At 35.5% G+C, this 26,966-nt stretch overlaps 1 protein-coding gene across 1 annotated transcript in view; it reads right to left on the bottom strand.

The window, feature by feature from the left end:
• The window catches only part of MALRD1 (MAM and LDL receptor class A domain containing 1), a 567,689-nt gene that overhangs the window by 348,107 nt on the left and 192,616 nt on the right, over window positions 1-26,966 (bottom strand). Inside the window, exons 22-23 of the mRNA XM_060121258.1 lie at window positions 6,894-7,050; window positions 3,326-3,436 (exon numbers count right to left, since the gene is read on the bottom strand). Of these exons, the coding sequence (XP_059977241.1) occupies window positions 3,326-3,436; window positions 6,894-7,050 (268 nt within the window). The remainder of the gene's footprint in view (window positions 1-3,325; window positions 3,437-6,893; window positions 7,051-26,966) is intronic.

Genomic DNA, 26,966 nt, shown 5'->3' with positions numbered 1-26,966 from the left:
ACTTTATTTCATCCACTTCTTGCCATTCCTCTGATCTGTTCAACTCAACTATTTGAAATCGAAAATATGTCGAACCTCAAAACTGAATTTTTTTAATTGGCCGCATCTTTGGACTTGAAAGGATTGTGATGTGCCTTTGATTAATGTATGTGATGAATGAAATCCTCCTGTGTGCCACTGCTGGACAGTGAGATCCCACTTCTACAGACTTTGATAGAACTGATGAAACTTAGTCACAGGACTCACTAAAGTTTTCAAAGTGAAACGAATTCAGACAGCTTCTATTGAATTTGTCTGCAAGTTAAATATGTATTTGTGTGTTAGCATAAGAAATATTCATATATTTTAAAGTAAATTTAGGACAATTAGAGATGCATTAACAAGAAATACCAATTTACCTCCATGATTTTTATACAACATAGTTATTGTCATCAAATTCCCAAACATCTTTTTACCAAATCTAATCAATTACTTTTCTTGAAAGAAGTAGTTTTTCCTTAAGATGTGTTATGCTTTTATACTATTGTATGAAAACCTAGTTGTTTTCCTTTTAAGATGAGAGAATAGAATAACTGAAAATCATGCCTTTCACATTATTATAAAAAAGCAAATAAATGTACAATTTTTATATAAATTCATGTATCAAATTTACATAAAAGGCATACATTTGTTTTCTTCAGAGAAGATGTGCTGGAAAAGAAAAATAAATTTGTAAGATAGATTAAGAGCTTGGATGTGATTAAGACGAGGTGAAACTAGAAAGAATAATGACTACAACTCTTTTATAAGAAAATTGAGCCCAAGAAAAACATGGATACACAAATTGAAAAAGGTACTGTATTATCTGGATATATCTGAACATTTAATTTAAATCTGTGAGACAATGCTCTGTGATTAAGAAATCAGATAATCCAATGCCACACGATGTTGGTTAAGATTCCATAGACTTTAATACTGAATGTGATTAAACTTTTTTTCAAGAGCAATTATGATATATTTTTTTCTGGTAAAATAAAAGCTGGGTCAATCATTCTGTAAAATTTACAAAGCAATAGAGCATAGCATTTGTATTATGGACTTGTAGATGACCTGCCTGTGTTTAAAGCGTATCACTGCCATTGCAGTTATATAAGTAGGGCAAGTTATCCAAGTTCTAGGTATTTCTGTGCCTAATCTATAAAATGCAGGTAATAAAGGTAGGTACCTCATACAGTTACAGGAGTAAATTTTTTGTTCATAGAACAGAACTTAGCTCTTAGTAAGTGCCAGGTATGTGATTGCTCTAGTTATAAAAATTATTATAATTAAACGCTATGTTTAAATTGGGGGTTCCCAAATATAACTGTGAAAACTACCCAATGCTGTATACTTTTACTCAAGGGTTAAAGGCGCTCATGTTTCTGAGGCTAAAGGGACTGATACTGTAAAAATGGAAGAAGCATGGATAGCATGTGTGTCTCACTACTATTTCTCCAGTGCATAGTAAGGTGCTTGCACATAGTAGGTTCTTGATGTTTTTACTGAAGGAATGAATGAATCACATTAAACATCAAATATTCAGAAACCATTAATATTTCATTTTAAGAGTCAAACAACATGGGCGTATTTCTCTTCAAATTTCAATGTGAAAAATTAAATTTCAGAAAGACTAAATCAATAATTGATCCCTCTCCTTAAATCCCTCTTAATGTTTTTGTTTGTTTGTTTGTTTTTGTTTGTTTTGTTTTGTTTTGTTTTTTGCGGTACGTGGGCCTCTCACTGTTGTGGCCTCTCCCGTTGCGGAGCACAGGCTCCGGATGCGCAGGCTCAGCGGCCATGGCTCACGGGCCTAGCCGCTCCATGGCATGTGGGATCCTTCCGGACCGGGGCACGAACCCATGTTCGTGCATCGGCAGGCAGACTCTCAACCACTGCGCCACCAGGGAAGCCCTTAATGTTGCTTTGAACATGATTTTACCATGCAAATATTCTACTTGCACAGACTAGTTAAGAATTCACTGCCTGAAGTGGAAGCCGATGCCTGGCAGCAGCACAGCCTTCTGCATGTTCTTGCTGATGATTCTTCTTGCCTCAGTTAAAAGGACTTGGAGGCTAAACAGGTGGAATCCTCTTAATGATAAATTTCATACTGTGCAAGGCCACTAAACTGCTGTCTAGTCTTTTCTTCTTCAGGTTGAACTTACTTCTTATCCATTTCCTAAATTATCTACAAATGACCCATAAGAAAACTGGGTCCCAGCAAGAGGTCAAAAATATATGGGATTTATTATAGCTAACATTCTAAGAAATTGGGGATAATGTTGTATCAATGCCTTTAAACAGCTGTATCTAGCCTGTGCTTCCAGTGGAGTTGAAAGGGGCTGATCTATCAGATATGGCATGTGATTGTAGATACAGTTACTGAATATTCACAGCTGATTCGGTTACTCTCGCTACATATTGCATTTCCAGTCCTCTGTATAATTAGCAAAGATATTATAGCTTGTACCTATAGATAAGTGGCTCTAAATTCAAGGAATTAAGCCCTGTGCAGTTATGACTAAGAAAAAATGTTCTCTGACATAAATGGCTCTGGATTCCCACTCTCCCTTATCTAATCTTAAATCTTAATAGCTAAGCTTTACCTTCCAATAAACACCCCTTCTGTCAAAAACAAAACAAAACAAAACAAAACAAGCAAAGACTCCAAAAGCAGAAAACACACACATCCATGGAGCTCCTGTTTTCCTGATAATCCATAAAAAAATAAAATTCACACTAAATATCTTGGCATATAATTACTTTCAGTTTAAACTTTTTATTCTATGTATTACTTGTTCTTTCCCTTTATTTTTGGGTCTTATCCTCTTAATATTATTGTAATGTACATGAAGACAAATACAGCATCACCCAGTTTTGTGCCTCTGAAAATATTTTTCAGTCAAGTAAATCTATTTTCTCTAATAAGGTTCAACAATATAGTGTGCTTTCAAAGGTCTCTTTAATTGGGTTTGAAATAAACTAATGTAATTACTCTGCAGTCTCTGAGAATATATTTGCAAAATAGTGGGGGGTGTTCTTAATATGTAGGAGCCTGATCGTGGAGGCAGGAGATGGTTGTCACTAAAATGAGATGTTCCTAGAAAAATGGTTGCCTCTTTGGGAAAAAAAATTAGGGCATTTCAGAACCGCAAATTCCTTACGGAAAATGCTGTATGGAGTGGTGAGTGTTCATACAGTACATCAGAAAGGGAAAGAGAGACAAGAAGACAAGGGGTAGAGGAAATAAATTAAAATTAAAGAATCAACAAAACTCAATCATCACCTAAATACTTGGATTACAAACCTGTATATGCGAATGAACGCCTAAAAACACCTCTATTTTTTTCCACTGTGCACCTTGCTGTCCGCTTTGAGCCCACAGTTTAGAAGTAACATTGTCTATCTTGCTGAGTACCTGCAGAGATAAATCAAGTAAGAAGTGCTGAAATATTTTACCTTGACAGATTCTAAACATATAGAATTCTCCCAGTAATTTTTTTTCATTTTAATATCAACATGAATCCCTGAGAGAAAAGCTCAGACATTTTTCATTAGATGTCTTTGTTTTCTAGAACAGCACTGTGTCCCCAGGGTACCTCATGAGCTTTGTGTAATAAAGTTGTGCATGAATATCTGTCAGTCAAGTCTGAAGTTACCTGGCACCATTTGATTAAGAACTCTTAACTACCTTAGTTTTTAAAAATCTGACAGCAAGAACAATTGGAAGTCTCAATATTAAATAATATTCATGTAGTCACATGAAAAGCACAGAATTGTTTACTAAACACAGTTTTGAGAATGACATTAGGTTCAGTGGGGATGGTGATGTTACAATGGGAGTCCATTCAATTCCAACAGCACATATGGGTGATGTGAGTGGGCAGCTACTCAACTAAGCCAGCAAGAGCTCCCCACCCAACAAATGGACCCTCATTCTAAAGGGAAATTGAGAATCATCTCAGCAAACAAATGATCATGGCTCTTCTTTTAGAATGACACAAAATGAGCCATGAAGAAAGTAATTAAATAGGGAAGAGCAGTAGAGTTCCACATTTTAAAATAACTGACTTAGATGATGTATTTAATAGATGATGTATTAGATGTATTAGATGATGTACGTAGATGATGTATTTAACTGTGTTCATGCAACATAGTAATGCAACATTTAATGTTATTTTACTCAGCTGTGCACAAAATAAGGATCATATGTATTACCATTTTAATTATTTTATAATTAACTACTTATAAAATTTTAAGGTTGTTTTATAATTTTTCATCTACTAACACAAAATCTTATTCTGAAAAAATGAAAGCCTATTTCAGATAATTAATCTCAACCACAAAATATACCTGGTAAGTAATTCTCATTTTTCTGATGCAAACCCTGTAGTTAGCTGTATTGATTGTTTTGTCTAAAACCATTTTTAAAAACTCAATGAGACACAAATGGTAAATTGTCACATCAATCCACAAGACTACTTGGATGCTTTCAGATTATTAAACATGCACACATACATATACACAAACAAGTTTACTCTTAAACTGTTTTTGGTGAGAAGTCTCACCTATAATAAATAAAACTGTTCTTCCAAAATTACTTTATACATTTAACATGTTTCCAATTAAAAAAAAGTAACAGCATTTTTAAAATATGTTTATCTAATTTGGGGAGGAAAATAATATTTAACATGGCCAGGAAAATCGTAGAATAAGACAGTTAAAAAATAAAAAAAAATACCTAATATTAAAATTACATCAAGCTACTAGGAAAGAAGTGGTTAAGCAGCTGATCTGCAGTCTACTTCTATTTATTGGGGAAAAATAAAGCAGGCAGCCCAAGTGTAATCTCTTTGCAAATATACTAAACACAGACTTTTTGGAAAACAAATTAATGCTATTTGACAGGGGGAGAGACCTTATCTATGGCTGCTTTTAGCGAGATATCCCTGGTCTAAAACTGCTCATGTAAACAATTCTGAAATCTGGGGATTTATTTTTCAGACATGGCTTCTTGGAAAATGTCACATAAGCTATGAAACAGAGTATAAACGGAGATGCTTCAAAATTGAGTTGGCTTCTCTGTGTAAATGATGTGTCTATACATATACTTACAAACCTTATCTATTATATAATGCATGTCTAATAGGGGAAGACAGGATCTAGGGGATCTGCATTAAAATTGCAGAACCTCTTTCTGTTTTGTCCCTATAACTTGGTCATCTAAAAGAAACCAGGACCCCCCTGGAAAAATAGTTACCTCCAGGGATGGAACAGGATAACAAAAAGATGAGTCTGGAACATCTTCTTGGCCAGAAAGAAAGGAAATGATCAAAGAATGACTGGACTTGTCAAAGAGACATAGAAGTCAGTTTAAAGGGTCTCCTATAACTGAATCTGGGACAATGTAAGAACCAATAAATAGTAACAGGGTTGACAACAAATTGGATAAAATAGGAATCCATGAGTCCACACTGATATAAATCAATAAATGGAGAATTTTTCTAACAAGAGAAAACCAACCTACAAATGTAGACAGAATAATGGAGTTAGACACAAATAGGCAATCATCATAGTAAAATTAATGTGGCAAAAAATACTAAAGGAAGCAAACATTAGTGGGTATAATTGAGTTGAGATCAGGATTTTACATACTCTCAAAATATCTCATCACAAAATATTTATTGATAACAAAGGGAACAAAAGTACTGAGACCAATAGACATCATGTACTAACCAATGGGATACAATAAAAATAATACAATATTGGTGATATTACAGGGAAAAACATGCTTAACATTGAACAAATCCAATTTGAAGGACGTTTCACAAAATGACTGGATTATAACCTTTAAAAATATCAAGATCATAAAGTTTAAGGGAAATGAAGGAATTACTTCAGTTTTAAAGACACTAGGGACTTCCCTGGTGGTGTGGTGGTTGAGAATCCACCTGCCAATGCAGGGGACACGGGTTCCATCCCTGGTCCGGGAAGATCCCACATGCCACGGAGCAACTAAGCCCATGTGCCACAACTACTGAGCCTGAGCTCTAGAGCCTGCGAGCCACAACTACTGAGCCCACGTGCCACACGACTGAAGCCTGCGTGCCTAGAGCCTGTGCCCCACAACAAGAAGCCACTGCAATGAGAAGCCTGTGCACCATAACGAAGAGTAGCCCCCCTGCTTGCCACAACTAGAGACAGCCTGCATGCAACAACGAAGACCCAACGCAGCCAAAAATAAAATAAAAATAAATAAATTTATAAAAAATAAAGACACTAGAAAGAAATAACAATGGAGTGTGATAAGTAATTCTGTATTCAACTCAATTTTTCCTATAAAAGATGTTATTGGGACAATGGGCAAAAAACCAGAATCTCTGAGTGAAAGGTAGAATGCAGTTGTCTGTGAGATTCTTGCAACCTTTTGTGAGTATGAAACAATTTAATTTCTTTTTTTACAAAAAAACAATTTGAAAGAGAATATTGGAGAATGTAGCACCACTATATCAAAGACAGCAAGAAGGCACATCCGAATATCACCAAAATGTATATATTCATTTGATTGTGTTATTCTCAGAATATTGATACTGAAACCTATATGACATATTTCAAGGGTAAAACAGTATTACACAGAAGCTGCAACCTCAGAATAAAGACCATAATCATAAATAGAATAGTTTAAAGAAATCCTATTAGCCATTCAGGTCCAATTCTACTAAAGCTTTTTTTCAATCATACTGTTCTCAAACCAGTGAAGTGTTGATAACTGTCCATTTTCATTTATTAGCAGACTACATATTTTAATAACACTGAATTATACAATATGAATTTTTGTAGAAGAAATTCAGAGAATGCAATTGCCTAAGCAGTACCTGGAGAGAACCAACTGTGGCACCATTCATATGAGTCCAGAACACCAGGGTACATTTTGGTCCCGTGCGTGAAATAACAGGAGTGAGAATGTCAGCCATGTCACCAAACTTTCCATTTGAGCTATCAGCATACAGGTACCAGCCATCTGCAGTATTTCTGGGGAAAGAATGATGCATTTATCAGGTAAAAAAAGAAAATCATAAAATACAGTTTGTCATTAACCACATTTTATTGTTCTAAAATTTCTCCTAAAAGTATAACAATGTTTTTAGAACAATGGTGATGCATAAATAATTCTACTATTTTGATTTTGAATCCATGTGTCCATTGGTACAATGTACAAAAATTATGGTAAAGGTTGAAATCATTAGGTCTAATATGTAATAACTTGGTTGATTTTTTTATAATAATACTGCTGATACTCTGATCAGTTTTGTAGAGTTTTTTTATGTGGGTAAAATGAGACATTGAAGCATTGAATACATTTAGAAGAGGCATAAAAAGAACAAAAATATAAATAATTAAAGTATGAAAAAGAGAAAGGAAACTGTCTTGGAGTTCTACTCACTGGTCTAAAAGGCTTTCAGGTTCAAATTTATTTTATCTATTAATTTAGGTAAGTTTTACTTAAACATATTTTAATAAGCAGGTAGATAACCTTTTAATGTTGTTTTAAGTAAAGAAGGGTATTTATTAGTTCACACAACTGAAAAGTACAGGGGATACACTAGCTTCAGGCACAGTTGGATCCAGGGGCACAAACACTGTTATCAGGACTCAAGTCTCTCCATCATCTGGCTTAAGTGGGTAGATAATTTTTAAAGTGTGTCTTTTTTTTCCCCTAGTTCCAAACCAGAGAGGGAAAATAGTGATGGAAACACTTAAATATCAATGTAATCTTGCCATAAGGGATAGAGTTTATGCCCCCACTTTAATTACCAATTCAAAAAAGACATAATAAAACATTAAAGACATGCTATTTTTGAAATATTAAATAAGGAAGTGATTCCTCAACATTCGGACATTCTGGCACTCTTTAATCTCTGTGATTAATTATATTTCACACCACTTTTTCACCACATGTGATACTAGCACCATGGAGTTTAAACTTGCTACTTATTAAAACCATTTTGAAAGTTTTATCTTTTTTTTTTTTGAGAAAAGACATGAATCATTAATAGAAAATAGATGGAGCGAAAGAGAGAGGTATTCATTCAGTCACCACGTATTTATTGAGTCAGTCTTTCCAGTGTTACTTGTCCAAGGCACTGGGAATGTGCTGTGGGCAAAAGACATGGCAGGGCTGGCCTCTGACCTCAGCACTTACTAGACGGGCAACATTAGGCAGGTTATTCAACCTCTCTGAACCTATCCGTTTCTTCATTTATAAAACAGGATAGCTCCATGGTACTACTAGGAGTTAGAAATAAAATAAGTGGACTTTCTATCCCAGTACTGGCCCATCTTACATATTTAATAAATGGTAGTTGTGATTTGTGGTTATGTTTATGTCATTAGTTGCTGCTAATAAAGAATTCAGTGCCCTGTGAACTACACAGGGTATGAATTAAGACTGCTTTTAAGAGCTAGGATTATTATATTAATTTGTCTGAATTGTGTGTCAATGAATAGAAAGTTCCAGCTTTGTTCCTTGTGTGTGTTTAATATCCCAGGACCCCACAGATGCTAAGAACAAAGATGAATACATGAATTCTTCATTGGTTCACAGATTCACTGTGATCCAGTACAATTTTAGTAGATATATTTTCCCCAAAATTGACAAACTGATTCTAAGCTTAATATGGAAATCCAAAGGACTAAGAATGGCCAATTTTATCACAAAGGAGAACAAAGTTAGACAATTTACTCTATCAGATACTGATTCATTATAATGGTAGAATAATCAAGACAGGGTGGTATTGAAGTAAAGACGGAAAAATGGGCCAGAGAAATGGATAAAAGAGTCCTGAAAATTCTACATATATTTATACATCTGATTTATGAAAAGCTTAGCTCTTCAGAGCTGTGAAGGAAAGGACAATCTTTTCAATGTGGATTGAATAAATTAGGTAGCCTTGTGGGGAAAAAACAAACCTTGACCCCTATTTCACAGCATTCAAAAATAATAAACTGCAGGTAGAATGTACCTGAAATGTGAAAGGTAAAACAACAAAGCTTGCCTAAGATACATAACAATATCTTCATGATATGAGACTGAGAATTAATTTTTAATAATATATAAGGATTACTATCCATAAGGGGAAATACAAAAAATAGGACTGTATTCAAATTAAGGATTTCAGTTTATCAGAGATACCAATATGATGATCAAGGCCAACCAGTGAATGGGAGAAAACATTTGCATCCCATTTAACGAATGTTACACTTACTACCTACTATATGTCATGCACTATGCCAGACGTTCAACAATGCCTGTGTGTTTGTAGTGTGTGTATGTCTTTCTACATACATATTATATAACTACATACATACAAGGAAGAACAGAATGAAATGTCCCCAAATGCTAATATGTTTTTATCTTTGTTTGGGGGCCACGGCTATTTTCTTTCCTACACAGTGCCTGGTTCACAGTAGATTCTCCAAAAGTACTTGATAAACAAAATACACAAGGTAGTTTAAAATCAGTACAGCACATGTGGAAATAAATAGACCAATGGAGTGACAGAACTGTAGAGTCAGATAAAATTACACAGGAAAAGTTGATCATAATATATTCCAGGCTGGGGGAGAAAAAAACATAAAAAGACAGAACAATGTTAGAGACCATGTAAGAATTAAGTGACTAAAAGTCACAATTCTAGTAATGATAAAAGCATCTACTCAATGGTTCTTCAACTGGAGGTCCCTGTACTAATTTCCCAGGAACTACACGATGAAAAATGTTAATGTTTAATTTCCTCAATACAGTATAACTTGAAAAAATTCAGTCACAATAATAAATTTAAAATAAATTATTGAAACAATTCTTTATAATTATATATCCTTGAAATATATATATTTCAATTGCAAGGAAAACGAAGAAAGGGAGACATGCCAGAAGATCAATTTGAAAAATGCAATTAACAAAACTACATTTGTGTTTTTACACTGCCCCACAAACACTGGACTAGTGTAAAAGTATATCATTCGGTCGCCAGTCTTTTATGCATTAATTGGGGACACATGATGTATGCCTGATTCCTAATGGAAAAATGAAGAATTATACGAACACTTGCCTATGTCTGAGATGAGATTATCTGAGCATGTACCTGCAAAGGAAATCAACTGCCCTCCTGGGATGAATACAGCAGTAATGATCACACCTAACAGTGCTGTCACTCGTAAAGTATCAGCATCTCTCTACCAGCCTTCAAATTGTCATTTCTCAAACAGGGCTGGAAGGAGGATGTTTTATAGAAATATACCTTTCCTAACAAAACACATCATAAACCACACAGTAGTAAAGGTTTAAAGAAAGCAGTGCTTTACACTCAGGTGTTGCGAAAATAAAGATCCCAGGCGATGATGCATAAGTCATTAAAAAGTCACTTATTAAAAGAGATCTGATTTATAGTCCAAGCTATTTTAAAGAACGCTGCCTAAGCCTCATAGGATAATCAGTTTCTAAAGTCTTAATATTACACAAATTAAGCAATTTAAAAATTGACATTTTTCCCCCTTATTTGAGAATCTCCTGGGTATTCACCCTAATTAAATTAATAAGAAAAAATACCCTTCTTGGACAAATAAAAATATTCTTGAGTTAGGTCAATTGACCTTTAATACTTGTACAGTATAAGGGACATATTCTTCAGGCTTATCCTTTGGGTTGAGCTATAGCCTGTGACTGATTATGATGATGTAGGCTGTTATAACATACCTGATGGGATATGAGCTACTGAAAGTTGTCATGAACTTGATTACTTTCATGAGAAACAGAAAATACAAACTGTTCAACAGTACAATCCTCCTAGGGGTTTCCACAGTACTACCCTCGTGTCTGTGGTGCACCAACCTTGCTATGTGCAACTGCTCCCCGCCCCTCCCACCAACTCCACGGTCTGACCCACCAACTGCTGGAGCTTCTTAAATAAGACGGAACACTCAAGAGTCCTTATGTGGGATTTTTAGAATATAAATTAAGGAAAAAGGAACATTCCTTCTTGAATGTCAAGGCATGCTTCCCCTCCATCCTCCCACCCCACCAACCAAGGTTTGAAACCGGCTCTGGCGGACTCCAAAATTCCACACACACCCTCTAGACTCTGTTGGAGTATTGCAGAAGAGACAAACAAACAAAAATGTTTCTATTTGACCTTATTGGTTCTTTATAATACACATCTGATCCTACCATCCTGCTAGAAATCTTCAACACACCTTTACTGACTCAAAGTGAGATCCTTGAACTAAACCGTATGTTCCTGGATTGCAAGTAAATAAGAAGCCACAGTAAAATACACATCAGTTCATTACACACACTGTCAGATCAGCGGACACTTTTTTTCATAGTGAGACTTTCTTGATAATTGAAGCAGTGAATCAATTTGCATTCTGGTGCAAGCTCTTTTATATCGTTATGTATTTGTAACTAACAGTCCACAGGAGGGGGGAGATAGATGGGCCCAGCTGGTGCTTGTCAAGTGGAGTAAAATTGAAGCTTTGTTCTCACCCAGGAACTCCAAGGACAAAGCTAGTGGCAGAAGCTGAGCTCTGCTGAGGTAAAGAGATAAGGTGCCCACTCCTGAGGTCAAGGAAGACTTCCCTCTGCACATGTGCAGGAAGGCTTCTTGGGGGTCAAAAAGGGAGAGGGGCACCACCCCATAATATGTGTGCACATGCACCCACAGGCCTCTGTGGTGGGATCAATCTTAGCAAAAAGTTGAGCACGCATGTTGGGGACGGTCCTGGAAACATTCAGGTGTGAAAAAACACGAGAAAATTGGCCAAAGGTAAACAAAGACCTGGAAGGACTGTCCTGTGTAAGTGAATTAAATCATGTCTTTACAGCACTCTTCATTCAGGATGCCCCCAGTCCCCTCCAGGTGTGTATCCCTGCTTTGCTTCTGACTTACTATTCTCCTTCTTAGAGAGGACACCATACCCTTTCTCTCTGGATGTGTATTTCTGCCTTGCTGCTGTCTTAAACAAACTGTTTGTCTGTGTGCTCTCCCACATGTTATGCTGTGTCTCCAATAATAAATTTTGTACCTGTTTTTACAGTTTTTGCCTCCTTAAACATTCTTGCTTTCAAATAGGGGAAAGAGCTAGGGCCACTTTGCTTCTAGCCCCTAGCCCCTGGTGGTCTAGTGGCTAGGATTCCTGGTTTTCATCCAGGCTACCCAGGTTCAATTCCTGGGCAGGAAACTAAGATCTCCCTTCAGAACCACTCACTGCTGTCTTCTCCGAGATCACCCAGAGTGGTCTTTCATACTGAATTGGTATATAACCGGGATCAGAGAATATTTTTCTGTAAAGGCCATACGGTAAATATTTTAGGCTTTGTGGGCTATACGGTCTTTGTTACAATTATCAGCTCTGTCTTTGTGGCATAAAAGCATCTATGGACTGCTTAAATGAATGATTATAGCCATGTTCCCCATACAACTATATTAACAAAAACAGGCATCAGACCAGAAGTGGCCCACAGGCCATAATTTGTTCACCACCATTCTATGGATAAAATTCTCAATTCATCAGGATCTGAGAAATAACTTTCTATACTAATATCCAGCTTCATCTTTCATATATTACTTTACTCAGACACCGAGATTTATACCCATCGTCTGTGTTCATGCAGTTACTTGGATACATCATGTACTTTATTTTCTGTCTCCCTTACACTGGTCTTTCTCCTGAGCACACATATAACCTCTACTCTTGGTCTTTCCCCTATACCACTTTGATTTACCTTCCACAACATATCTCAAGTACACTCTCATTTCCAAGCCTTCTTAAATTCCTACACTCAAAATCCCGATTCAAAATCACCCCCTCACTTAAGAATTCCATAGCATTTTATACATAACTTTTTATTTTTATTTTATTTTTATTATTTTTTTTGCGGTACGCAGGCCTCTCATTGTTGTGGCCTCTCCTGTTGCGGAGCACAGGCTCCGGACGCGCAGGCTCAGCGGCCATGGCTCACGGGCCCAGCCGCTCTGCGGCATGTGGGATCCTCCCGGACCAGGGCACGAACCCGCGTCCCCTGCATCAGCAGGCGGACTCTCAACCACTGAGCCACCAGGGAAGCCCTATACATAACTTTTTAGATGCATTTTTCATATTAGATTTTAATTCATTGAATATGAAGTTATATGCCCCACTAGATCATAAATATACCAAGGCACATATTTTAACTTATTAAAGTATCTAGAATACCTTATAAAATGGCTTAAACTCAATTGGTGCTTAATAAATATTTCCTGAATATGTTGCTAAATAAGCAGGAGATATTTCTTGCTTTTCTATAACAAATTTCTCCTTTACACATACAATTTGCATCTCAATTTTGAAAAAGGATTTACAATTTTAGCAGCTTTTGGATTTCTCTTTCCTAGTCTTATGAAACCAAAAATGAAGAAAAAGCATTTGTTGAAATTTTATATAACCACCTGTTTTACCAATTCAAATTCAATAACAAAGGTATTACAGTCAACTACTTTAATTAGGAGCACCCATGGTTCTTGTTTCAATATTGTATGACATTCACTGGAGAATAGCTCTTTGTGAGGCAAGAAGAAACACATTTAAAAAAAAAACCAACTGATAAATTTAAAACTCTAAGAAATTACACAATGTAGTTATATTTATTTATGATCTAATTCCAAAACAGGAATTCAGAAGGCTCACTAAAATATGTATGTTCTTTGTTAAATAGATTTCAGGTCAAAGAAACACTAGCTTCTACAATGTATAAAACATGGGAATTTTTAGAATCAGTCTTTAAATTAGTACGCCTTTAAATTAGGGAGTATTAAATAATAGTTTATTATTTGATACTTGCAACAAACCTAAGAAGGTAGGGTTATACATTACTATTTCATACATGAGATATCTAAAATTAAACAATGTGCCAACGGTAATTCCCTTGGTAAATACTGAAGTCAGGACTAGAGTTAGATTCGTCTCCCCATATTTTATACTCTACACTCGTTGTCCTCTAAGGATGGTTCTGGACCAGCAGCATCAGCATCACCTGGAAACTTATTTAAAGTGCCAATTCTTGGGCCCTATCTCAGACCTACTGAATCAGGAACTCTGGGGTAGGGCTCAGCAATCTGTTTAAAAATTGTTTCAGGGGCTTTCCTGGTGGCACAGTGGTTGAGACTCTGCCTGCCGATGCAGGGGACACGGGTTCGTGCCCCAGGCTGGGAAGATCCCACATGCCGCGGGGCGGCTAGGCTCGTGAGCCATGGCCGCTGAGCCTGCGCGTCCGGAGCCTGTGTTCCGCAACGGGAGAGGCCACGACAGTGAGAGGTCCGCATACCGCAAAAAAAAAAAAAAAAAAAAAAAAATTGTTTCAGCTTATTCTGCTGCATGCTAAATTTTGAGACCCACTGCTCAAAACCACTGACACTAACAGTTAAGAGTATTTACAATTCCAAGTTGTTAAATCAAGATGCTAATCCAAAAGGAATATGTAGAAAAGCAGCTATTCAAGCTTTATTATCCTTGCTAAAATAAACACTGTGGGGAAAATAACTGTAAGATTAAAGAATTTTTTGACATTTGTTATTACAATACCTCATTTTCTATTACGTAATGTGTAGAAAACAGCTCCTATGTTCTAATAGTAGAAGGAGAAGAAGAAGAGGAGGAGGTAAGAAGGAGAAATGAGGAAGAAGAAAGAGAGGAAGAGAGGAGAAGGAGAAGAAGAAGGGCAAGGAGAACAAGAAGGAGAAGAAGAATTAGAAGGAGAAGGAGGAGAAGGAGAAGAAGAAGAAAAAGAGGAGGAAGAGGAAGAGGAGGAAGAGGAAGAAGAGGAAGAGGAAGAAGAGGAAGAGAAAGAAGAGGAAGAAAGGAGGAGGAGGGGGAGGAGGAGAAAATGGTTGGGAGAATTATGGGTTGAAATTCTTAGTCGAGTGTATTTGAGAAACACAGGGCACAACTCAAGGGTTCCATTTAAACACACACACACACACACACACACACAGTTTGATGTAAATAGGCCTTCAGGAGTTCTGTAGACAAGAACTGTAGCCATTATATTCTTTTTTTTTTTAACTCATGGATCCCTAATGTATTTGAACAACACCAAAAATAGTCTGGCACATGGTAAGTGCTCAATAAGTATTTGTCAGCTGAGTAAATAAAAACGACTAATGACTTGTGTTTGAGAATCACTAAATACCTTTTAATAAAATTTTTTGACCTAGCTTTCAAAACAAGTTAGAATAATTTAAATTTTTGAGAATTTTTAAATAATTTTGAAATTAAAAAACGCATCAGAATTATAAGAAATGACTCATATTTATGCAAGAATTTACTCACATGTAATTGTGAATGAAAACTCTATTTGCTCCAGACAAAACAGACTTCAAAGTAAAGAAAGTTATCAGGGATAAAGAAGGTATTACATAATGACAAAAAGTTCAATGGTTCAAGAAGTCATAACAATCCTCAACATATCTGAGCCTAACAACAGAGTGTCAAAGTGAGGCCAAAACTAATAAAACAGCAAACAGAAAAAAATGAATCCACTATTGTTGTTAGAGACTTCAACACCCCTTTATCAAAGATGAACACAAACAGCAGGCAAAAGAACAGTAAGATACACATTTGCAAAATAATGAAGTTGGACCTTTACCCTATATCATACACAAATATTAACTCAGACTAAATCGCAACCCCAAACAGAAGAGCTATAAAACTCTCAGAACAAAGCCAGGGGAAAAGCCTCATGACATTGAATTTGGCAGCTATGTCTTGGATATGACCCCAAAAGCAAAGGCAACAAAAGAAAAAATAGATAAACTGAACTACATCGAAATTAAAGATGTTGTGCATCAATGAACACTATCAACAGACTGAAAAGTCAACACACAGAATCTGAGAAAATATTTGCAAATCATAGTCTGATAAGAGATTAATATCCAGAATATATAAAGAACTCCTACAACTCAACAACAAGAAAGCAAAAAACCCAACTCAAAGTGAGCAAAAGAACTTAACAGATATGCAAATGACCAATAAGCACATAGAAAGACGGTCAACATCACTAGCATTAGGGAGATGCAAATCAAAACTGCAATGTGATATGACTTCACACCCATTATCTTGGCTATTGTAAAACAAAACAAAAAATAAATGTTGTCAAAACAAAAAATAAATGTTGTCAAAAAATAAAAATAAATGTTGTCAAAAAATAAAAACAAAACAAAATAAACGTGGAGAAAGAAATGCTTGTTATATATGTAAAATTTTATGTTACATATATTTTACCATAATAAAAAATTTTTTAAAGATTTATTTTAATCGGAAGCAAATTAAAGATCCTATCATCTTTCAGGAGAGAAAAAGCATTAGCTCTATTCAAATCCAATATTTAATATCTTCCAATACTTTACTTTATTCCTCTTACCATAATTATATAAAGAAAACATAAAGATTTTGTATCTTAAGTATCATATATATAAGTATGCCCTCAAATCTCTAATTTACCCAGTGGATATTACCAGTATTATCATTTTCTATAGGTTCCATGTCATGAAAAAGATTGAGAAGCCCAGCTATATTCCAGCTTCCTTTCCTATCTATTGGCTAGTTAATTTAGTTGTAGGAATATAGGAATTGAAAGTCAAAGGAGAAATGAGAGTAAGCAGACGTATAGCACTCTGTCTCAAAAAAGTAATATCTGTAATGGAGAGATAACAACTGCTTGGAAAATCTTCCTCTGAAAAGCAGTTTGGCTTATTCCATAATCTAAAATCAGTATAAGCCTGCTAACGTCAAGGGGATAAAATCTATGTACAAGCAGTCTACGTTAACAGGTAATAGGCTTGTCAGATGTAAATGAAAATCACAAGTATGCAAATGAGTCAGGTTTTCCAGTCATATTCTGACTCCTTCAACATTATCAGGGTCTGAAAAAAAGTGAGCTGTCCTATGCTCAGAAGTTAAATGATTTCTGTATTTGAATACTTTCCAAGATGATTAAAGCTAGGATGCCTTGAGATTAAACACTTCTCCCTTTGCACCATTGTTTTCTAAAACACCACACTGTACTACAGATTAAATTAGTAATAAAGCATGAGGAAGAAACAGCTATGATGTCTGAAACTACCTGCTCTCCTGTGTTACACACAGAAAGCTGACCCTCAGATTTGTGCATTTGTAGAGAGAGATGATTTGGTTCTGGTTCTTAACCTCCTTACAATCACAGTTATCAAAGGGGATTCATGTTGTGCCATTTCTTCTCTGTGAGCTGCCACCAGAGTTCAACATCAGTATTTTAACACCTGTATACTTTGTTAAGGATGGTCATGAATTATCATTCTTTGACCTTTACATTATTCTACAGCATTGCTCATCAGCAACTGCTGTTATCAGTTATTTATAGTATCACTGGTCTGTGATGGAAAGGGCAATCTAAATTCTGAATATATAAAAGATGGAGATCATGTTAGAAGCATTTGAAAATGTAAACAAACACTACCACAGTGTTTTGTGGCTGATTCTGTTTTTCTAATAACGTGAATACAGAACGTCACAACTGGAATCTATACTAAGGCAATGCTAGTAAGGAAACAGAAATGGTACAAGCTATGACAGTTAAGTGCTGTTAAGAGGGAAATCTTTTTTGAATGGAACATGAATAGTGAATGGGTCTAGTCCAGGATAATTCTGGAGCAGATGTTTCCACTCTATAAAAAGCCTCTCATGTCCTTTCATTTTACACCGGACTTTGAAATACACCAATTCTATTGATTAGAACTACTGGGTGTCCATATTTATGTTTCAGAAATTTTGTTGATAAAAACTGAATTTAATATTTAAATTAAAAAATAATTTAATAGTAAATAAAATAAAAATCATTTAATTTTTAAAACCTACGTTTTCTAATTAACTCACTAAAAGCTTTCCCAGAATACTATTTTGAGTTCATGACATCCTAACCAACAGTATAACTGTGTTTGGTTAGAAAACCTTGTATTTAACTTAAGAGAGACTGAAAACTAATCCCTGGCAGGAAATTTAGATCCCACTTCAAAGAGAATATGAGAAAATTTTATTTTAAACTTAGTGATTTCCCCAAAGAAATTCTAGGTCAAGATATTTTTCTGTGTCTTTCTTCTCTTTTACAAGAAACTGCATACATCTCATGTAAAATACATCCAAAGTTAATAAAAGTAATATATCCATGAGTATGAGTTAAAAACATAACAGATCAGGAAATAATCCATAAAAGCACTATAATTCTATCTATAGCAGCTTAGAAAAGAGAACTAATTTTATCCTCAAAATTTTATTATTGCCACCAATCTCCTGTGGCTTTGCTTTCAGCTTCACTTTATCTTTTAAGGATTCCTACATTGGTCCGATTATTAAATGTTTCAACTGTGTTGTCTTACCTTTTCATCACTCCTCTTTTCTCACAGTCACTTGGTATGAGACCAGCACTATGGTAGGTGTTATAAAACAGTCAAATTGTCAGCACCCTTTTCCTTGAGATACTTACAGTATCATGAAGGAGTTAGGTAAATTAACATTGGTGGTATTCTGGGACACGTGCTGTACTACAGCTAATGCCCAAAGAAGAACTATTTGGATTTGACTGGATAGAGGGATCAGTGAAAGTTTCCCAGAAAAACTGACTTTCAACTAAGATTGAAAGGATGGTTAGGAGATTGTCGAATGAAAGTACCATGGCATGACAGAGAGTCACATTTAGAGAATAAATAGATTTGCTGGATGAACGGGAGAGTGGGCTGTTGATGATGAGACCAAAATAAGGAGCCTGAGTCAGACAAGAAAACATCTTAATGATGGATGTATTAACTAACCTTACTCTGGTAATCATTTTGCAATATGTATACATATGTAGAATCATTACATTGTACAACCTAAGCTTACACAATGTTATATGTCAGTTTTAACTCTATAAAGTTGGAAACAACAAAAAAATTACAATACCAAGCTAAGGCGATGAAGAACATCGACTTGGATATTTGCTAAAGAACTCAAAAACAAAATCAGGTATCTTTTTCTGTTCCCACAGAAAGTCCAACCTTGGGTTGGACTTCTGCCAACCCTGGCTTCCAAGTTAAAAACTAACAGTGCTCGTTAGCAGCTCTTTGTTTTTTGCCTTACATTTCCAATTAATCCAACTGTACTGCATTCATGTGATACGTGTATTACATCAAATTATATAGCCATTCCTCTTTTTTGTCCTTCCTAATTTCACTCCTTACTCATCACTTAGAGTACTTCAACAATGGAATAGCTATCAAGCACAAAGTGACATGATACTCCAGTCAGTCACTGTTACCAATAATTTTAGAAAAGCAAATCCAAGCACACCTTTCCCTTCATTAACTGTCTGTTTTATCACTCTACTATTGCAGAATAGCCCCAACTCTGAAGACTGCTATACAATGATTCACCCAGGTTCCATTAGCTTCTAACTTCCAATTAGAATTGGCTGGTGTAAGACACCAGCAGAAGACTGTAGGGTGGAAGGAAAGAGCATTCAGGGTATTTATTCCTACAAACCCATCCCCTTCCCTCTCTGCCTCATCATGGTTGTGGCAGGGAGACACAAAGTGAAGAGGAGGTGGGTAGCCTACCTGAAAAAGAATTCAGAGTAATGATAGTAAAGATGATCCAAGATCTCGAAAAATGAATGGAGGCTCAGACTGAGAGGATACAAAAAATGTTTAATAAAGAGATAAAAGCTTTAAATAACAGAGATGAACAATACAGTAACTGAAATGAAAAATACACTAGAAGGAATCAATAGCACAATAAATGAGTCAGAAGAAAGAATAAATGAGCTGGAAGACAGATGGTGGAAATCACTGCTGCAGAACAGAATAAAGGAAAATGTAAGAAATGAGGACATGAGCTGCTTGTAAATTTTGAAGATTAATCCTTTGTCAGTTGCTTCATCTGCAAATATTTTCTCCCATTTTGAGGGTTGTCTTTTGGTCTTGTTTATGGTTTCCTTTGCTGTGCAAAAGCTTTGACGTTTCATTAGGTCCCATTTGTTTACTTTTGTTTTTATTTCCATTTCTCTAGGAGGTGGGTCAAAAAGGATATTGCTGTGATTTATGTCATAGAGTGTTCTGCCTATGTTCTCCTCTAAGAATTTGATAGTTTCTGGCCTTACATTTAGGTCTTTAATCCATTTTGAGCTTATTTTTGGGTATGGCGTTAGGGAGTGATCTAATCTCATACTTTTTACATGTAGCTGTCCAGTTTTCCCAGCACCACTTACTGAAGAGGCTGTCCTTTCTCCACTGTACATTCCTGCCTCCTTTATCAAAGATCAGGTGACCACGTGTGCGTGGGTTTACCTCTGGGCTCTCTGTCCTGTTCCATTGATCTGTATTTCTGTTTCTGTGCCAGTACCATAGTCTTGATGACTGTCGCTCGTGCAGCTCAATAACAAAAAAACAAACGACCCAATCCAAAAATGGGCAGAGGACCTAAATAGACATTTCTCCAAAGAGGACATACAGAGTGCCAACAAACACATGCTCAACATCATTAATGAAAGAAATGCTCAACATCATTAATCATGAGAGAAATGCAAATCAAAACTACAATGAGATATCATCTCACACCGGTCAGAATTGCCATCATCAAAAAATCTAGAAACAATAAATGCTGGAGAGGGTGTGGAGAAAAGGGAACACTCCTGCACTGCTGGTGGGAATGTGAATTGGTACAGCCACTGTGGAGAACAGTATGGAGGTTCCTTAAAAAACTACCAATAGAACTACCATATGACCCAGCAACCCCACTACTGGGCATATACCCTGAGAAAACCATAATTCAAAAAGAGTCATGTCCCAAAATGTTCACTGCAGCTCTATTTACAATAGCCAGGACATGGAAGCAACCTAAGTGTCCATCATCAGATGAATGGATAAAGAAAATGTGGCACATATATATAATGGAATATTACTCAGCCATAAAAGGAAACAAAATTGAGTTATTTGTAGTGAGGTGGATGGACCTAGAGTCTGTCATACAGAGTGAAGTAAGTCAGAAAGAGAAAGACAAATACCGTATGCTCACACACATATATGGAATCTAAGAAAAAAAAATGTCATGAAGAACCTAGGGGTAAGACGGGAATAAAGACACAGACCTACTAGAGAATGGACTTGAGGATATGGGGTGGGGGAAGGGTAAGCTGTGACAAAGTGAGAGAGTGGCATGGACATATATACACTACCGAACGTAAAATAGATAGCTAGTGGGAAGCAGCCGCATAGCACAGGGAGATCAGCTCGGTGCTTTGTGACCACCTAGAGGGGTGGAATAGGAAGGGTGGGAGGGAGGGAGACGCAAAAGGGAAGAGATATGGGGATATATGTATATGTCTAACTGATTCACTTTATTATAAAGCAGAAATTAACACACCATTGTAAAGCAATTATTCTCCAATAAAGATGTAAAAAAAAAAAAAATGAGAACAGTCTAAGAAACCTCTGGAACAACATTAAACTCACTGACATTCACATTATAGAGGTCCCAGAAGGATGAGAGAGAGAAAAAGGGTCTGAGAAAATATTTGAAGAGATAAGAAACTGAAAACTTCCCTAACATGGGAAAGGAAACACTCACTCAAATCCAGGAAGCACAGAGAGTCCCAGGCAGGATAAACCGAAGGAGGAACACTTCGAGACACATATTAATCAAATTGACAAAAGTTAATGACAAAGAGAAAACTAACATTTATTACGGCTCCATGATGGGTATAACTACTACTTTATCTTTTCCTGGTGAATTTCTGTGCAGCTCTTTAAAGCCAGCTCAAAAATTACTTCTCGTAACACTTTTTTTTCTTTGTGTACTATCAACCCTCCTTCCTCTGCACCCAAATAACACTGTACCTTCTTTATGATCCTTGTATTCTGTTTCAAATGATATTTAATTTTTAAAATTTCTCTTATCTCCTAGATTTTAAAATCCTTGCATCTCCTTCTATTACTTGCATAAAGTATTTCTCATAACTGGTATGCAAAAATATCTCTTAAATTGCATTATAATGTGTCTTCAGAAGTAACACCTCTTAGGGAATATAAATGATGTTATGAATATACTTTACACATTTATGAAGCTGTGTATGATGTCATTACAGTCATAAAAATTTGACTAGATATATAGAGACAAATCTGAAAAAAAACAATGATGATACAGTTTTTAAAATCTGGAATCTGACCCAAACATTATCCCAGAATGTATTATTTGTACTGTTAGGCCACAAATGAAATATCTAAATATTTTTAGTTGTCTAAAGAAAACATCATGTATATATACTTGTTCTTTTAATCTTATGATTATAGAATTTTAAGAACTCTATTTTATGCTGAATAGTAATAATGAGGAAAATGGAATTACTTTATAAAAATGAAAATAGTTATGTCAATAATAAATTATTCCAGTTAAAACAAAGTTAAGGGCTTCCCTGGTGGCGCAGTGGTTGAGAGTCCGCCTGCCAATGCAGGAGACACGGGTTCGTGCCCCGGTCCGGGAAGATCCCACATGCCGTGGAGAGGCTAGGCCCGTGAGCCATGGCTGCTGAGCCTGCACATCCGGAGCCTGTGCTCCGCAACGGGAGAGGCCACAACAGTGAGAGGCCCGCGTACCGCAAAAGAAAAACAAAAAACAAAGTTCACAGAACTAGTGCATTTTAGTGAGATCATTAATATTACTTACACCTCCTTAACTTAATTTTTATTATTATTGTTAACTCTCACCTTGTTCTCAAAATGTACTGCTATTTACAAAAATACGTGATATGGTATAACATCATAAACTAAAAGATACATATACACAAATATATATATTTTGTTCTTACCTCGTATATACATATGAGGTAAGAACAAAAGAAAATAAGGATTCAGACACTAAATGGAGCCACATGTAAAACTGGATCACAAAATGCATTCTGTAAGTTTTATAGAATCACTAATATTAGATTAAAATTTTCATTCTTTCTGTGAGTCAATATGAACAGGGAAGTATAAATAGTAAAGTAATTTAGAGCCTCAAGAAAATGCGAAGCCAATGTGATTGTATTAAACTTTGGCATCAATGATTTCTTACAGTCACAGGGAACATACACACACTCTTGATGGTCTACCTTTCTCAATATGACAGAAAGTTGATAAAGGTAAAAAAAATAAGCAAAGTTAGAAACGCATTTTTGGAGCCATTCATGTATGAGTACCAGGGCAAAAAAAAAATAATCCCCGGAGGTTATGTTTTGGGTTATTGGTATATTTAACAGTGTCTCCAGGTTAAGTCCAGTGTGCTGCCAATCTTGAGAACTGGAGCTTGACTAAACAAATGGGTCTTCAAAGTGTGGCTGCCAGACCAGCAGCACCAGCATCACCTGGGAACTTAAAAATGTAATATTAGGGTCGACCTCAGACCTACTTAATCAGAAATTCTGGAGTGAGCCCAAGATTCCTGTGTTTTAATAAGCTCTCCAGGTGATTCTGATGCGTGCTTGAGAACCTCTGGACTAAAACAATCCCCAGCAAAGCAGAGTAAGATTGCCTTACACCAACAAAATTTGTGTTTTGTACATTAAGAACAAAAGAAGGCAAGAATGGATTTGGGCACTGGACATTTCTTCTTATTGTTTTCTCTCCAGGTTACTGTCACTAACACTTCACCTATCTTCCCTTCCTTTTTCTTCAGAATTATTTATAGAGTACCAGTTTTCTGTTTCTCCATCTCCTGTGGCATAAAACTGCAATCAAATCAGGTCAGAACCACCTAGAGGGGTGGGATAGGGAGGGTGGGAGGGAGACACAAGAGGGAGGGGATATGGGGATACAGGTATACATATATTCACTTTGTTATACAGCAGAAACTAACACAACATTGTAAAGCAATTATGTTCCAATAAAGATGTTTAAAAAATAATCAAGTCAGAAATCTTAAAAATGTTTGGTTTTTAAGCAGGAGATATTCCCAAGATGTGGGATAGTGTTTAAGAGCACAGATTTGAGCATCTGTGATTTGGATTCAAAGGTTCCAGCTCCCAAGCTTACTAAATAGTGTGCACAAAGGCAAGCTGTTTAACATCTTTAAACCTTGGTTTGCTGACGTGTAAACAGGGATAATTATACAAGCCTGCGAAGTTCACTGGGAGGACTTAATGTGGATTATGTATGAAAGGCATCCACCTAATGCCTATCACATAATAAACACTCAATTAGTACTGCTTTCACTTCTAAGACGCTTCACTATATGAAAGCTACCACTGCTCATTTGTCAGACCTCCCTGTTAGTTTTGTGTAGTCAAAGAGGACATGCTGGGGAACACAGGCCTATTAAATATCAGAATTTATACATTTATAAACTTGGCATTTTTCCCTTTTCATTAACAGCCTCCACTTAACTGTTTAGGTATTATTCTTTGAAATAGGCAAATCAGAGGTAGATTTTAAGTATAAATTAGATATAATTTTTAATTCTATTTAAAGTTTATTAATCATAAATAAATCACCTGAAGTTTCCGGAGAAAAAATGATTTAAAGAAGATATAATTGAACTCATATAACATCCTTCCATTAGCCAATACATTATCGACGAATTGGTGAGCATATTGGCATTAGTACCTATTATGTATAAAACTATGCAAGTTTTTAATAAATATATTTAAAGTATTTTTTTGTAGATACTTTTAAAATAAGCACCGTGGAGTCAATCTGTGAAGAGATATATTCATTTATTTGGGCATGAAAAGATAATAGTTATTATATATTCTTGTCATATCTCAACCTTTCGTCCTTTGGTTATTTGGCCATTAGTACAGAACAAAAATAAAACAAACATTTTTTGTAAACTATTTTTAATAAACTATTTTTAGTTGATCTGCTCTACCTGATAACTCTGGCAAAACTACACTTCTTGGATAGTAATGTTACGAAGAACTTGAAGAAAATTAGTTCCAAACAGCAAATTTACTGAGTTTTACTCAAACCATGAGATTAAGGAACTATGTTTTGAATTTCATTATGTCTGCAATTTCTAAAAGATAGACTTTGTAACCTCAACGTAAATAATTCTTTGGAAAAAGTCTGTGCCAGACAGGATTACTAAATAAAAACTACCTTTGCTTATAGTTTACGGTTGAATTTAAGTATCATATAAACTCTCAGGAACAATTTATGTTCTTAATGTCAGAGATATTTGAGTGGCTACCTTAAAGTCATATCACCTTGCAAATAAATATCTTTTTCGATATGCACACACAGGCATCACATTTAAGCAAAAACCTCCACACCATAAAGAAAATGCACTGTCTTCCCTTACTTGTATCTCTGTGTCTATTGAATGAACACACAACAAATGTAGGAGACAATAGAGACAGTAAAAAAATAAATTTCTTTATTCTAAAGCCTTATGTAGACTTTGGTAACTCTTGTTCCATTTATTTTAATATCTCAAAACTTAAAGTTTAAATTCAATTCAGTAAATTTCTTTTAAATAGACAGAAATTTAAAAACCCACTTTTATGGTAATCCTTTGTGATTGAAAACATTAAACTAAGTTAATAATGTTTACAATGAAGTTCAAAATGTCAGATTGAAAGTAGAACTAAATCAAGCTGGTTCAGGTGAAGAAATGTTTCCTTTAGAATAAAATTACCTAAGAAGTTCAAATACAGATTACAGTAAGAGATGAATTTAGCTAAATAGGAAGGCATTTTATAAACTCAAAAGAAGCATCTTCAAAGCACTCTACTTTTTTTTTTTAGTATATGTGCTGTCAAAGCAAGCAGAAAAGCACTTTACTGATTGCTTGTATTTAGGAAAAGGGAAAATACTAAGATGACTGGATTCTAATGAGACTTACAACCTAGTGGAAAAAGGAAAATAAACCCAGATGTATACATGCAGAAAACTCAATTGATGGAATTAATGTTAAATATTTGGAAAGTAACAATAGCCATGAAGAATATTACTGAAATAAATTACAACTCTAAACAGAAAAACGTTCTCTCATTACATCTCAACGACTTGTATCCTCTACTTGCAAATACAGTTTTCTTAACAAATATTCTGAAGTTTAAATGATACTAATTCCTTCCTGGCATCTTGATCACAGCAAAATATGCTCTCCACTACCACCATCAACTTCTGGTCAAGGTTCTCATTTGACTTAATTTTGATATCAATACTCAGTGCCCTTAAACCTTAATATAATGACATTGCTTTGGGGATTTATAATGTTATTTTCTAGACATATTCTGCACATAATACTTTTTCACACTGCTTTCCACTGCCATCAAAGATATGACGCTGACATCAGAAGCAAGTTACTGTTACTTTCTCTAGACTGATAACTTGTTTGCATTTTTTCCTTTATTTTTGTGAATTTTTCTATTCCCTTTTAGAGAATCATCCTCTTCCCCTTATGCTTGATAGTAATTCATAGTGTATTGTGGGTGGAATGTGTTACAACATAGCAGAAAATTCTTCTCTGGTACCCTAAAGAGGCAATCACTCATCATCAATGATAAGCAAAATGGCATTACCTCTGCCCTCCTGAGCTTGTGGTCCAGGAAAGACATACAAGGTCTTTACTTTATAGAAATACTGTTTCTCTCTAGTTCATGTCAACAAAACCCCTTCACACAGTTGGGAGAAATAACTATGTACATCCTAAGAATTGTAAGATGTCAAAAATATGATAAACAGTAACAAAAGGCCAATAAAAAATTGGGGAAAATCTCTACAGCATTCGTAACAGATAAAAAATCACCTCATTGCTTTAAAAGATCTTATAAATCAGTAAGAAAAAAGCAAGCACTGCAAACTGAAAACCAAGGAAAGAGCACAAACAGGAAACACACACACAGAAATAAACTTGGACAAGGTACA

The sequence above is a fragment of the Lagenorhynchus albirostris genome, chromosome 1 (assembly GCF_949774975.1).
Source record: "Lagenorhynchus albirostris chromosome 1, mLagAlb1.1, whole genome shotgun sequence".
Lineage (NCBI taxonomy): Eukaryota > Metazoa > Chordata > Mammalia > Artiodactyla > Delphinidae > Lagenorhynchus > Lagenorhynchus albirostris.
The sequence above is the reverse complement of the archived record's forward strand: the minus strand, read 5'-3'. Positions and strand labels throughout refer to the sequence as shown.